The sequence below is a fragment of the Eschrichtius robustus genome, chromosome 3 (genome assembly GCF_028021215.1).
Source record: "Eschrichtius robustus isolate mEscRob2 chromosome 3, mEscRob2.pri, whole genome shotgun sequence".
In the NCBI taxonomy this organism is placed as follows: Eukaryota; Metazoa; Chordata; class Mammalia; order Artiodactyla; family Eschrichtiidae; genus Eschrichtius; species Eschrichtius robustus.
The window spans coordinates 108,593,830-108,609,069 of record NC_090826.1 but is presented as its reverse complement, the minus strand read 5'-3'; the positions used below and the strand labels follow the sequence as shown (position 1 = coordinate 108,609,069).

At 34.1% G+C, this 15,240-nt stretch overlaps 1 protein-coding gene across 3 annotated transcripts in view; it reads right to left on the bottom strand.

The window, feature by feature from the left end:
* The window catches only part of VPS45 (vacuolar protein sorting 45 homolog), a 74,127-nt gene that overhangs the window by 45,179 nt on the left and 13,708 nt on the right, over window positions 1-15,240 (bottom strand). For all 3 annotated transcript variants that reach the window (XM_068540688.1, XM_068540690.1, XM_068540689.1), the window contains exons 5-13: window positions 14,170-14,238; window positions 13,912-14,049; window positions 13,363-13,473; window positions 10,990-11,124; window positions 10,436-10,549; window positions 9,855-10,022; window positions 1,475-1,633; window positions 1,163-1,270; window positions 237-358 (exon numbers count right to left, since the gene is read on the bottom strand). In XM_068540688.1, coding sequence (XP_068396789.1) covers window positions 237-358; window positions 1,163-1,270; window positions 1,475-1,633; window positions 9,855-10,022; window positions 10,436-10,549; window positions 10,990-11,124; window positions 13,363-13,473; window positions 13,912-14,049; window positions 14,170-14,238 — 1,124 coding nt within the window. The remainder of the gene's footprint in view (window positions 1-236; window positions 359-1,162; window positions 1,271-1,474; window positions 1,634-9,854; window positions 10,023-10,435; window positions 10,550-10,989; window positions 11,125-13,362; window positions 13,474-13,911; window positions 14,050-14,169; window positions 14,239-15,240) is intronic.

The window sequence follows — 15,240 nt, the reverse complement described above, 5'->3', positions numbered from 1 at the left end:
TTTGGGGCTCTCCAAAATATCTGTTTCTTTATTCCAAAAGAAATAATGTTTCAGGCTTAGTAGGGGAATTTAAATCTAACTTTGACACATGTAAAACCAAAAGAATCTTAGAACTGAAACAACTGGGGAAGGAAGATTAGAATGATATAACCTTTGTTGTAGTCTCTTACATTACCCTAAATTTCCTATTTTCTTAGTGTCTCTGGTTTTTATTATTAATATCTTTGTTATCTTACCTGTCTCTGAGTGTGCTGGGGCCTAGATAAGGATACAGGTTTTCCTTGAGCTTTCCTTTGATGAGATGGTCCAGGGTCTCATGTAAGAAAGGCTGATGCTGAGTATATACATTTTCTACTCCCTAAGACAGGGGGAAATGGTTCTTATGTCATTTTTTTTGGAACTTGCAATATAACAGTTAATGATACTCATATCAGAAAAGGACATGCACTCAATAGAGATTTCATGGGACAAGAGTCAAGCAGGAATTTTAGGAGAATTTTATAGTTAATTATTTTCATCAATTAGAAATGATCTAATCTTATGAAAAACTATAATTTAAGGTTAGCTATTATAAAGGAATTTTTTAAATGCAGTTGCTTAACTCCTTTATTATCTCTTCACTGACACCCTTCCTTTTGTGGAAATATTATATGATATGTAGAGCAAATAAAAGAAAAGGACTATGTAGCAAAGGAGACTAGAAACACTCAGGAAAATGGAAAAATTTCAGGAAACATAAGAAAGGCTAGCAGATTAAAACTAATTTTTGACCATTTTAAGAAAATAGGTTAGTATTTTTAAAAGATCTACAATTGTTTGCTTCATCTTTAATTTCCGTCAAAAAAAAACAACCGAACAAATCTTAAACAAATGGAGTAAAATAGCTATGACTAACAGAACTGTCTGCCTTTTTACTCTTGGGTATTTCCTGGAAATATCTCATTATTCCCTTCTCAGCTATTTGGGCCAATGATGATGCGGTTCCAATACAGAAAGTATTTAAACAAAAAGCTTTCAAGAGGATGTCTGCTTTAATTTCCTTTAACTGACATAGTACTAGATCAGAAGCAATCCTGAAGTTACTTTGAAGATCATATTCATTCACTCTCAGCTTCAGGGACTTCAACTGTTTCTCATTTAGGAAAGCATAGAGATATCATACCTTCAATCCTTTGAGGAACTGTTTGGTAATAGCCACAGCATCTTTGGGGCTGAAGAGGTCACTTCCTCTGACCCGTTTACCACCATATTCAACAACTGTAGACACAAGCTATTTTTTAAAAAAAAAAGAGAAACAACCTCTTATTGCTTGTGGAACAGGAAGAAAATAACTTTATTAAGGAAATGAAAACATGAGAGGACAGAATTATACATTTCTGTGAAAAAAAACAGTATGACATCATTTGTCAGAGTTAAGGCTATAATACTAGAGTTTGGTTCCTGTTTGGTGGGATTAATATATAAATCTGGTTACCTTTCGATACTTCTCAGAAACACCTTTATTCCTAAGGTCCATCATTAATCCTGGTAGGCTATTGCTGCTGTGTCGCTCATAATGTAGCGCATAAAGCATCACCAGGCGTGCAGCATCAAACTCTGTCACTTTGGGGTTCTGCAGGAGCCTCTTTACATTCTGAAAAAAGAGAGAACTAATATTTATCCTCCCTTCACTTGGGTGATGTATAATATCTTAGTTCTAATAATTATTGAATGGTAGTGATACATCTGACTAAAATACATATGACTAAGATCACTACTATGGCAATGTACAAGTCATAGGTTTAGCAACTGTTTCAACTACAGAAAATTAAATGCGTTTTGCCTAAGATAAGAATTAAATAAGGACATAAATTCTCATTGCAATTGCTTTAAGACAAATATGAATTTAACTATGGTTATTTCCCCTTTTCTTTCCTTTGATTGAGATGGTCCAGGGTCTCATGTAGGAAAGGTTGCAATTTCCTCACTGAAATAAGGAACACATACTATTTCCACCACTATTTCTACCACTTCAATCAATACAGCACAGAAGAGAACTGACCAGTTGACTTGTAAAACTCTACTGCCTTTTTTAGTGTCAGTGACCGACCAGTGAAATGGAGACAATTTGGTAGAATTTTACATAGGAGGACTGGGCTTAATCTCCAAGAAGCATCATATATAACAATATGTCTCAACATGGCTGACAGAGATATGAATATGTAACAGCATATAATCTCTAAACTGAATACGTAAGATCTTAAGAGGGCAGGTACTGACAGCAAAGGAAGCTGAACAAAATCATGTTTAGGTTGTATCAGTCCTCACATTAAGGGACTTCCCTATACTATAGATTTATATTTATTATGCAGCAGAACAAACTAATTAGAGCCAACAAATACTTTTTTGATTGCTCTCTAAGCAAAAGGCACTATGCCAGGCACTGGAGGGGATACAGAGATGAGCTGGAGACAGTTTCTGTCCTCAGTGAGTTCATAGACAATGGGGTAAAGGGGGATAAAACAAGTATATTCCATTCTGCTATAAAGTATGTTTCTTAATGCACTTAGCTCTATGAGATTGGTAACTATGGGAATAACACAGAAGGCATATTGGTTTACATGTAAATTTTTCAGCAAGTTAATATTTAGAAAAGATCAGGCACAAGTTTCCTCTTTAAAGAGGAAGCTTTACCAATATGTTAAGGAAAAAAGATGAAAATCCTACAGAAGTGTTTTTTTTTAGAAGTAACTGGTTTTGTAGCTTTAAGAACTGCTGTGCTTTCCACAATGTTAAGCTATGTGGGGAAAGGGCAAGTGCAAATGAAAAGGATGCAAAGATATTTCTGTGTTAAAAAGCAAAACAAAACAACAACCCCAAACTGACTGATATCCCCATATTGTATTTTTAATTTTGATGACACAAGTCTCTATGAGAAGCAAATATTTTTGAGACCTTATATGTCGAAGAATAAAACATGAGCCCCAGGAGTAACCACAAAGGATGGTCTGAGTGCATTTCTAGGTGCAAATGCCAGTGAAATTTAACTGTGCTAGCATTTTAATTAAGATTATTATTTTATCAGGGCTCTGATTACAAAGTTATATAGATTTTTCTTTCTCTTTCTTAGTTCTATAAATTTTAAGTGATCTGCTTATAATCCTATTTTCCCATAACCTTTGTTTATTTTTAGTGCATGATTTTGCAGAATGTGAGGTTTTTTCAGGAACACATATGTGGTATTATAACAGAAACATATGCATGCAAAAACCAAAAACTGAAAATCAGTGCAATGGGGGACAGGGGACACAAAGTGAAGAGAAGTTCATCTGGTTACTGAGGGATCAATTATAAAAGGTCTTAAAAACTAAATTTTGGAATTAGTGTGAGAGACTGAAAGAGATGCTATTAATAGGAATATGGAAATCAGAGAAAGAAATGAGCTGGGTTGAAAGACTAGTAAGAGCCTTGGAGGGCACTGGATTCTGAGGACATAACAACTAACATCTGTATAGTACTCTGCAACTTACAAGATGCATTTACATACATTGTCCTTTTAGTACTTCACAACAACCAGGTCTAATGACTAAGAACTCTTTTTTTCACACTAAAGAGGGACTATGATGAAATGGGCAACCTCCCAGGTAGCTTTCAAGTAGAAAGTTCTCTGGGTAGGATTCTTATTGTTGCTTTTCAGGTGAACATTTCACTACCATCGTCCTTACAGGATCAAAAAGGAATAAATTTCTCTTCTACAGATTTAAACCCTGCAGTCATAAAATTTTCCTTACCTCTTTTTCCTTTTGTGGTAACGTTTGCACACAGCAGTGACTAAATACAGACTATTTAGAATATTTGTTTAAATGTTCCACTAATTTCTACTATAATATGGAGAAAGTTCAGGATACAAATTAATTATCAAGTAAAAATACACAATTTCATATGTATCTCAGTCAACCTGGCATAAGTTTAAAACATCCATCTGGGATCTCTGTTGTCGCTTTTCTTACAGGCACAATGTTTCATTTTCTGCCCTTGCAGTCACTCTCTTTTTACCTTAAATCTACTCAACTTCTGACTGACCTGTCCCTGTACTTCTAAGCAAATCTGAGATACTCAAGTAACTGTAAACCCACAAAAACTGGTATGGGGACAGTCAAAGACTATTTGCAGCAATCAGTTTATACCCTTCCTATTTGCTCCTTTCTAATTACCTTTCCTTGAATCTTGACTCTTGGCTCTGTTTCCCATTTAAAAAATCCACTTCTAATCCTTGAGATTTGGTACTGGTATTTAGAGTCCCTGGCTTGACTCTTAGCTCTCCCTCAATGGGAGGCCTTCTGATCCGATAGCCCAGATCTGGTCCAAGACTACGCTGAGTAGAGTACTTTACTTACTTTTGAGCTCTTAGGACCCAACCCATGGCTCAGATCAGTGTTCCAGTTAGACTTATCTATTCCCTCATGAAAAGAAACCTGTAGACACAAGCTGAATTCTTTCTTCTTTTTCAGCTATATAAGTACTTGAAGAAGCAGGGCCTTTTTGTCTGCCTGGATCCCACGTTATCCTTTGACTTAATTTTGAACTATTTCCCTCATGGCTACTTGACTCATCAACTTGACTGACAGTGACATACATTATATTGAGATTCCAGGGTACTAACCAGAGAAGAGGAGAAAAAGAATCTGAGAGACTTTAATTACATAGGAGGTATGTGTTACACGGTGGTATTTATATGTTGGAAATATGACTGAATTATATAATGAACTTTTTGGTATCTCTTTTCTCATTAAATTTCCTGTAAACCTTGAGATAATCAAGGGAGAAAAGTATACTGTTACATAATAACAACGGCTGAATAAAGAGTGAAACAGAAAACTATTGTCCACTTATGAAGATGAGATTCAAAAATCTTCCATTGAATTCTAACATTAGTGTAGGCCCAATGAAGGAATAGGAAAAGAAATGCAAAAACACTATCTTTGAAGGTCAAGTTTCAAAAGGGAGCTAATGTTCATTCAAAAGACATTGATTAAAAAACAATTCTTTTCTTCTGATATTTAGAGATTCTTCTATTATTTTGGCCTGACTACTTTTATACTTTTCTGTTTTCTTCTACCAAAACTATGATATAGCAGTACAAGAAAAAACTTTTGTAACGACATACCTATACTTTAAACCATTGTACAAATTACAGTTGAAGTCTGCAATTAAAGATAGTCCCCATTTTCTTTTTGCTTTAATTTAACCTAAAGAATAGGATCTGTACCTTGTTATCAACTATCACAGTAATGTAGTAAAACACTCAATGAATAGCATTATAAGCCAAAAGATTAGAACAGCAAGATGAAATTGGTGGACGTCTTCAACATGCTGATATGATTAAATAATGAGTCTAATCTAACAGTTTGAGAGAACAGTGTTATGGGACTATAAAGAGCTTATCTAGGAAAAATGATAGAAAGTAGGCAGGACCCAATTCCACTAACTGGTAAATACATGAGTCAGTATTCTTTTACTTAATGACTAGTCAGATTTAGCTTTGGTGTAGGTCTTCTGCTGGTCAACACTGTTTCTGAAATACTTAGTCAAATGATAGTTTAGAGAGAAAAGGATCATTTTTACTCTTAGTTGGTAAAAGTAAAATTGTCAGCTCAATGTGTCCAAAACAATTTTCTTACAATTTTAACGAGAAGCAAAAAAACCCTTCTAAAATCAGGGAGAGTTCCAAGATCATGAGTGAATTAAAAAACATGTCCTAGATGCCATAAAGAAAAGAGAATGTACCATCAAACAATAATACTGAAAATAGTGATAGTTAATATTCATTGAATGTTATAAGTACCAGGTACCGTATTAAGTGCTTTACATGTATTAGCTCATTACACCCTCACAAAAATTTTTGAAGTAAGTACTGATATTTCCCCCCATTTTACAGACAAAGAGACTAAGACTTGGAGTGGTTAAGAATCATTTTCAAACCCAAGCCATCAAAGATTCAAGCTCTTAGCCACTATTCTATACTGCGTCAAACAGAACTCTTTATCTTTATTTCTCTAATGAATATTTATTGTCCTTACTACGTGTTATTAATGGGATGATTTGAGATCTTTTACCCAAGGTCAGGAAAGAAGGATATAAAAAGACTAGATCCTCCTTCCAAATGAAAAGCTGTAATATGACAACAAAAGGGGGAGAAATTATTTACTTTCTGAAGATTTTTCTCTTTATGGTATGAAAAAAAATCTTCCTTACTAATCAAATGAGTCTTTTCCAAGGCTATGCATATGTCCCAATGATAGTACATTGCAGTTTGGTTCTAGTGAAATTCTTCTGAATCAAATTTTTTGTTACCCTGTAGGATAACTGGTTAGAAGTGGCAGCAATTTATAGGTTAATTTTTAGCAATGTATGAGCTTTTTTTGCCTCACCATGATACAGTTACTATTCAATAAAGCAAACCTCATCTTTACTCAAAAGTCAATTCATTGCTTATTATCACCTAAGGTCAAGCCAAGGAATGCTGTAACCCATCTAGGGGTCAGGCCCCTGGCATCTACTCATTATTAAACAAAAGTTCTCTTTATTGACTATTTAAATCATGTTGTCAAAGAAATCCTTTATGATGGGGAAGTCCAAATCAACTGCTCACTGTAAAACCCTAATACCCTGGGCAAGAAAACCTTCAAAAGATAATTTTTAAAAATATAAAGTGGATCACAAATGGAATTCATATTTTAAAGTATCTGTTCTTCTTTTAAAATGAACAAAAAATAAGATTTCAGGCAAGGAATTACAGTAGCCTTTTCTAACTGCTTTCCATATGGTGAGATACAGATAAAGATACTAAAATTGGCTAGTGATTAAGTTTGGTTCTATTGTTTTAAAGGGAAAAATAAAATGATAAAGAAACATAAGGAAATTTAAATTTAGTTACAGGACACAATTGTATTTTTATTTAATAAGAGAAAAAAATTCATTTTATTGAGAAAAATAAAAAGTTTTCACAGGAATACTTCTATTAGGCCCACAAACCAACTATAAACTGTTATTAATAGTGCTGTTTAAAGTAAGTTGGCCAAGTTAAATAGATTGTGATGTATCTTTACAAAGAAATACTATTTAGTGATTTAATAGAATGAGTGTTTAGGTTCTGGTCTGGAACAATCTCTGAGATACACAGTTAAGTGAAAAGCAAAATGCAGAGCTATGTGTACAGTATGGTATCATCTGAATTTTAAAAAGAGAGAGAAGGAAATATACACACTCATAGAGGCTTGCACACACACAGAATAACTGTAAGGATGCAAGTGAAACTAACAGACTCAGTTTTTACTATGTATCTCTTTCATCAAGTACTTATATTATCTATTTAAGAATTAGAATTTATGATAAACCGTAATGGTTTATCATAACAATGATATAAATAATATAAAACAATGCTGATATATGTATAACTGAATCACTTTGCTGTACAGCAAAAAATTAATACAACAGTGTAAATCAACTATACTTCAATAAAAAAATAGATTAAAAAAAATTAGCATTTAATACAACTAAAAATATAAAGTCAGCCTAAAAGTTCTTTGTGAAGATTTAAGAACACAGAGATAAAATTAAGTGTTGACAGAAATACTTTTCATAAATATAAAGCAAATAGCATCTTTATGATTTTCAAAATGATGGTGTTTTCAGAGGAACTCTTGATAAACATTTTTAAAAATTAAAAACTAACAACTATCAACATAAATCACAGTGAAGACTTTGGTATAACTAGAGAAACCACAGGTGGGTGAATTTCTTTCTTTTGATTGTACCATATCTTTAAAAAATTATGCTTAGAGGAAGGAAACTAACCTTTACAAAGTACCTACCGTATGGGAAGCATTTTATATCTCATTAAATCCTGATAACAACCTAAAAGTCTGAAATCATTATCCCTGAGGCTTGGGCAAAATAAGTAATTTTCCCAGAGAAACTCTGATACATAGAAATAGGACATAAGCCAGGACAGTCTGGCTCCAAAGCCTGTGTTGTTTCCATTATACCATGCTGGCTTTATTTTATAAAGCAGAATTGCAGCAGGGAAAGAAACAGACTAAGTTTTAGAATATAGGGTCCTATTAATAAGGAAATGTGCTTCTTATAATAAGTGGCTTAGAAACAGCTATTTCCCAAAGGACTCTCATTCCCAAGTTACTTACTGTCAGTGATACCACATTTTGCCACTTCTCAGGAATTTTGGAATTATCTCTGATTTGTTCTGTCTTGTTATCCTTATATCTAATCTATCACTAAATAGTTATTTTCTCCCTTTGAAATGTCTTTCATATTTGCCCTTCTGTACATTTTTACTACTATCACTATGAGTCTTCTAGCCTCTCTGCCTTTAAATTTTTTCATCTCCAAAGCATCCTTACTAGATTAAATTTCCTAAAATACTGCTTTCATCATATCAACTTCTACATAAGACTCTACACTGGATCTCTTTGCCTATCTCAGCAAGTACAAATCCCCCTTACAAGCGTCTTCATAAACTAGTTCCTGTTTACCAATTCAATTTTATCTCCTATGTCTCTTGGACACCCACACCCACTCTCAACAGGTCATGCTGTTTATTATTTTCTGCATAGCTCTGCATCTTTTCTTTGCTGAAATCCTCCTCCAGATTCTATTCATTATTTATGGTCCATCTTAATATAACCTTCTCTAAGAAACTGTCCCTAATAACCTCAAACCTTATTATAGTCAGTACCACAATTTTGACTTAATTAAATATTAACGTGAAACACTGCCTAATTGTTACTCATGCTTTAGTTTTGTCTCTTCAACTTATACTGTAAATTTCATGAGGCTAGGGTTTGATTATGTCACTTTTTTCTAAAATCCTCTGATAGCTCTCATCATTTTAAGATTAAAGCCCAACCTCCTTTCAATGGCCATAACCAGGCCTCAATCTGTCCTTCTGGCTTATCTAAGACCACTCCTCATCTTATATCCAGCACTGGCTACATTGAATTAGTCTCTGTTCCCTTAAAAAAATTTTTTTTTTTTTTTTCACATCTCCATGCCTGCATTCCCTCTGCTGAGAATTTCCTTCCTTTTCTCTGGTTGGTGCACTTCTACTTACTTACTTGTCCGGAATCAAACCTAATATCATCGTCTCTAAGAAGCTCTAAGAAGACTCATCCTTAGGGAAAACAGTTGTCCTTCCTCTGTATTTCCATATCCCTTTGTAATACCTCTAGTATAGCACTTATTGCATATATTATAATTCCTGGTTTAAATTTCTTTCTCCCCTACTAAAATTTGAACTTTTTGAGGAAAAGGATGGTATCTTATTCATTTTTGTACCACTAGATCCTCACAGCACCATGAACATGGAGCAGGCATTCACATGTTTGTGGAATAAACAGCAGATGTTCAATAATAAAAACCTAGATAATGCATTTTAATATATTATATCTTTAAAATCTTCCTAACAACCCTGTGAGATAAATATCATTATACTTATTTAACAAATGAGGAAAATGGCTCAGAGATTAAGCCAACAGCTCCAGGTCACAAAGCCAGCAGTGGCAAATCAAACACTGAAATTCAGATCTTCTGATTTTAGTCTAGCATTCTTTCTAGTTGACTAGGCTGCCCTCCTAAACAATTAATTGCCTGAACCTTTTGAGATTGCACATTTTTCTTCTACTATCCCTCTTATCATACATCTATCTTAATACTAATTTGTGTTCTTGTCTCAACTCCCTGTTACACTGTAAATTCCATGTTGGTTAAGAAGGATTACTTGCCTTTGTATCTCTTGCTCTGCCTGGCACAGTGCCTTACACATAGTAGGTGCTCATCAAATTGGATTGAATAGATACCTGGAGAGCACTAGAATGGTCATTTTGACAGGCCAGTTCTTGCTCAACCTCCGAAACTTCCAGCAGGTTCCGCTCACTGACCAACCGAGACAGCTCTCCAACCACTGTCACGTGCTTTGATACAGTTCCAGACATCTTCTTGAATTGTGGGTAATTCTCAACAAAGGCCTGCCATGGGAAAAACATCAATTGGGGGTTCTGTTATTTCTTCATGAGGACAGGCATGTATGAAGAAGGAAAAAAAAAAAAAAAGGCAGGGATTATTCTTCTGCCCAGACTAAGACATCTAATACTTTCAATCACATGGCATTTTGTTATGCTTAAGAAGAGAAGAACGAGTATATGTCAGTAGACTGAGTCTTTAAATAGTCCAAATATGACTGATGAATGGAAAGAAGTACATGGCTTATTATGAAGTTTTCACTATATTTTTTCCCAAAGAGAAGTATTACAGAAAATAATCTCAAACCAAACAAAAGGAATCAAGGCAGAAATCAGACCCAGAATATTCCAGAAATGCTGATTACATGAATAGTTCCAAAGTCTTGCATGTTAATCATCCATGTACATGTTCAATTTACCTTCATGTCTGCTATTGATTCTAGTTTTTGCTGTTCTTTTGGTTTCTTCTTCTGAAAGTCTTCCATGAGATTCTTTATGTTGCTACCAATCTCAGCAAAGTTCAGGTACATATTCTGTGAAAAAGGAAGTTGGAAACACAGTTCTTTCAACAAGTCTGACTTTCAGACAATTTAAAAGAAGTGAAAAAGAACACTGAATACAGCTAGAACTGAAGGGCAAGAAAATTTCATTATCATTACCAAATCTGGATATTGGCCAGGACACTGGTGATGAATACCATTACCATTTTCACAAAGGGCTAAGGACAGGAGGGAAGTAAATAAATTAGGTTCTAATTTTAAAAGTACAAAACTAAGTATGTGATTACTGTGAAAAAAATACTGTTAAAGGGTCAGAAAAAAGTCTGCCTTCCCTTGAGATGCAGTTTATCTACAGGATGCCTCTATCATCCTTCTACATGAAATTCCAAACCTGCTCTCATTCTAACAAATCAATATTAACCTTCTTACATAAAAACAACTAAAAAAATTTAAAAGAATTTTAAACTACTTACGTTAGCATAGAATTCATCATTTTCAGCAGATAGGACCACCTCTCTCAAGTCTTTACTGATCCCTGGCACTCTGGAAAGATCAATCCGATTGTTGTTTATGCCCAGTAGTTCATGGACCATGGCCTGATATGTCCACTAAATAAAGAATTATGACAAAAAAAGAAATTGGTAACTGACAAAACATGGAAATAGTAAACGTTCAGGAAAACAAATAAAAACTTATAACATTCTTAGTAACTAGTCTTGTTTACATGGAGGTTCTCTATTTAGCTCAAATTTTATTAATACCTTGTGCCATACTAAGCATTAAGATTGTCATTTTAATTGGTTAAACATCCGAAAGTCAAAATACTTTTAGATTTCACACTTTTGGAAGAAGGGCAGCCAGATTAATATTCCTGATAGAAAGAAAACAAATTAGATCTATCATTAGCTCCAATTTTTGCCTGTGAATTAAGAGTATATTTTTGGCTTCATAGATAGGGCTATATTGGTACTGCAGTTACAAGCTGTACCATTTCCTGTACACTTCTGTGGTTTTCTGCAGCATGAGAAGTGTGTTCTTGCAGATCTGAGTGGTGCTATATTTATCCTGGGAACACTAATATTACCAGAAAAAAACCTTGTGAGTTGATCAAAACACACATATTCAGAAGCTTGCCTCTGAATCCATTTTACTTTATGTTTTTACTTAATATGCATTGTGAAGAAGGACCGGTTTCCAGTCTTACAAAATGTGAACTTATTTTGTAAAACTGGAAAGGAGAAACCCCCAAATTTGCCTTCTCACCTTTTATGGAGAACAGGTTACTTTTAGTCACAGGCCCATTAGAGAAAACTAAGTATTTTCCAGCAAATTACCCTCTAAATCTAAACACTAGATTTGTTAAAATAACTTCAGAGGTTATAAAAGTAGGTGCTTTATTTCCTAAAATATTTGCCAATGAGTTCTTGAAAAAGCAAGTTTTATTATAGCATTTAAAGTAAGTACAACAAAATGCTTTATGCTTCCATAGACAGCATGCTGTGCATGCTTTTGCCATTAGCACATACTTCATAATTATAACGATGTTTACTTTCTCCTCATTGGATCATGAACTCTTTGAGAGCAGAGACTGTATCTTTTAACCTGTTATCTCTAGTACTTAATTCAGTACCTGGCACATAATAGGTCCTCAGTGAAATTTGTTGAATGAATGATTGCTTTTCTTTCGGAAACTAAATTATAAGCAATTATTTTTCTTTCTACTTTTTTATATCATCAAAATTTCTTTAGTTATATTATTAAAATGTATATAAAATATGTAACATATAATATGTAATATATAGAATATATAAAGTTATATTACTTTGAATTTTAGGAATACAAGGCTATCTATCATATCATAGAGAAGTTGCATTCCACAGCACAGATTTCCCCTAGCATTAACATAAGCTGGGATGGAACTGAAATATAGACTGTGCCTTTTCCTATAAAGTTAAAGTCACTATTAATAAAGTATCTACAAGGTGTAAGGCACTGTGCTTGTATTCACAGAAGAACAAACATTAGTAAGACACAGTCTGCCTTGAAGGAATGTATAACCTAGGAGACTGTGAAAACAATCAAAGGTACAACACAGAAAGTGCAGCATGAGACATAAGATGTTTCAAAAACACTTAAAAGATGTTTCAAGTGGTTTTAAAGGATAACAATTTTGAGAGGTGAAGATGGGAAGAGAATGTATTCCAAACATGCCAGAGTTCAAAGAGAGGTCACAACATGAATAAAATGATGGCAGGAAATCCTGAGGTATATCTACACAGTAGTGAGCTGCAGGTTTTCTATAACGTTGAGCCTACATTGTGAAGGCTCATGGACGCCAAGTTCAGGAGTCTGTATTTCACCCAGTAGGCAAATGGGAAACAATTAAGATTTTTAAGCCAGGAGTAATAGGATCAGAACTGTGCTTTAGTAAAAGTAATTTAACAACATGTGTCTGTGAGATACGTTAGAGTGGAGAGAAATTAAAAGTGGGGAATCAGGAAGATGACTATTTGAGGATTCCTATAATAGATTAGATACACCAAGATAATGGCAATATGAATGGAAAAGAACAGACACTGGAAAAGTAGAATCTACAGAACCCAGAAGTTGCCTTAATTAGGGATGGTGGCAGAAAGGGACAGGAAGGATGAGGCAGAAGAAAGAGCTGAAGATGACTGTGGCTGAAAGAACACTGATACCAGAATGCTAGGAAACACAAGGCAAAAACAAGAGTAGCTGAAAATAAGGAGGCAAATAAATGGACCACGTTGTTCATTTCCACATCTGCATTTTGATGAATACCACTTGAAATCATCCTTTCATTATGCTAACAAAGGGCTCTGCACCTGGTTTAGCAATGGGGTGATGGCATCATCGCAGCGATCTAAAATAAGTAGCAATGGAGGAACCTCAGTCCGCCGGAATTCAAACAGTTCATATTCTTTAGTTATCACTTGCTGTGGGTAAGAGAGAAAGACGGTTTGGTGAACCAATTAGTAGCAGATAGAGACGATATAAATAGAAAATTAATACACAAAAACCACATTTAACAATAGTTTCTTGCACTTTCGTAGGCCTTCCATAAAAGGATTCAAAAGCTTGACAAAGTTTAGTAGCATTCTGTTTAAGGGGTTAGGATTTGAAACTCTATTTTACAAGCGGTTTAATAGGATCAAAAGAAGTTAAGTAGCTTGCAAATGTTTCTTGGGTTAAACCTAAGAATCTTAGCTCTAATTTGTTGCTTTTGGTCTTGAATTACAAATGCCTACCTCTTTGCCAGTAAACCTAACACATCATCTCCTTAGTTTTAGATAAAACATTCCTTTAATTTCCGAAATATGAAAAAGAAATGAATGGTCTTGATGTTTTGGAACTGGTGATAGAGAATGCCATACCTTAACACATTCTGCAAGTCTCTTTGCTGTCTCTGATGAAAGCTGGTAACGAATCATGGGACATTTCTTCAGAGATAAAAGGAGAGCTGTCAGTCCTTGAGTTGCTCTGGATAGTTGGACTGGATCCCAATTTCGACCCTTTTTGTTAAAACATATATTCAGAGAAAATATTTGAATTTTATCTTACAAGTCCAATTACTTACTGAATTAACTCTTACCTGATAAATAAACTTAAAAAAAAATCCTTTCTTTCCATACCTGGCAGCAACCCAGAATGTTGAGGGAAAACAAATGTGGATTCACAGCAATGTAATCACCATAAAATTCCTGCAAACAAAGCACCAGGATCAGTCAGTCATTCCATAAACTCCTAACTGTATCATGCAATACTATTTTTCATATGTGATATAATACTATGTGATACAATCAAATTTGAGGAAATGCAGGTATAAAAGAGAAAAATTGATTAATTAACAATTGAGTAACAATAGTCAATGTGAGCGAATTAATAAGATAATCATAAAATAGTAGCAATAATAATAAATCTTTAACAAAAAAACCAAAAAAACAAAGTTGTATAAATATACATATCATACTTAAGGAGATTTATCAATTAGTAAAAATAAAACACTGCTGAAGATATACAATGTTACACTCAGTTAGATGAATAAGAACTTTGCTGTCCAGTGTATTCTCATGAGGGAGAATATGATTTAAAATAGGTCATTCTTTTTTCATTCATTTATCACCTAGCACATCCTCCTGAAAATCCAAAACTTGTTTATTTGCTTCCCTGAGGACTATATTCTTCACTTAGGTGATAAATGTATTCAAACATCTGTGATAAATGTATTCAAGAACACTAAAGGGTTTAAGAAGGAAAAGGTAACGTGAAATGTTCTAATGTGAAGTATTACATAGCATGCAGTATAAATATTTAGGAGTTTCAAGTTTTAACCTAATGACAAATCTGCTTACTACTTCCCAAAGCAAGATAATCACAAACAGAACTTTAATAAACCTCATTCACATCCTTTACTTCCTATTCTCTCCCAATCAGACATAAACTATAACTGTTTAGATGAATATTCTTATAGTATAGCTCATAAAACTAGCATAAGACATATCTGACTCTGTCCCCAACCCTGTGAAACCCTCCCTACCAATCCAGTACCTTTCCAATCTCCTCATTCCCACTGCCTCCTTTAATTCTATTCCCACTCAATTTGATACCTCTTCCAAACTTTCTAAATATGAGTATAGTCTGGTGCAATGCACATTTGTTCTGTCTGATCAATAGCTTCCTTTCTTATGAGACAACACCTTCCT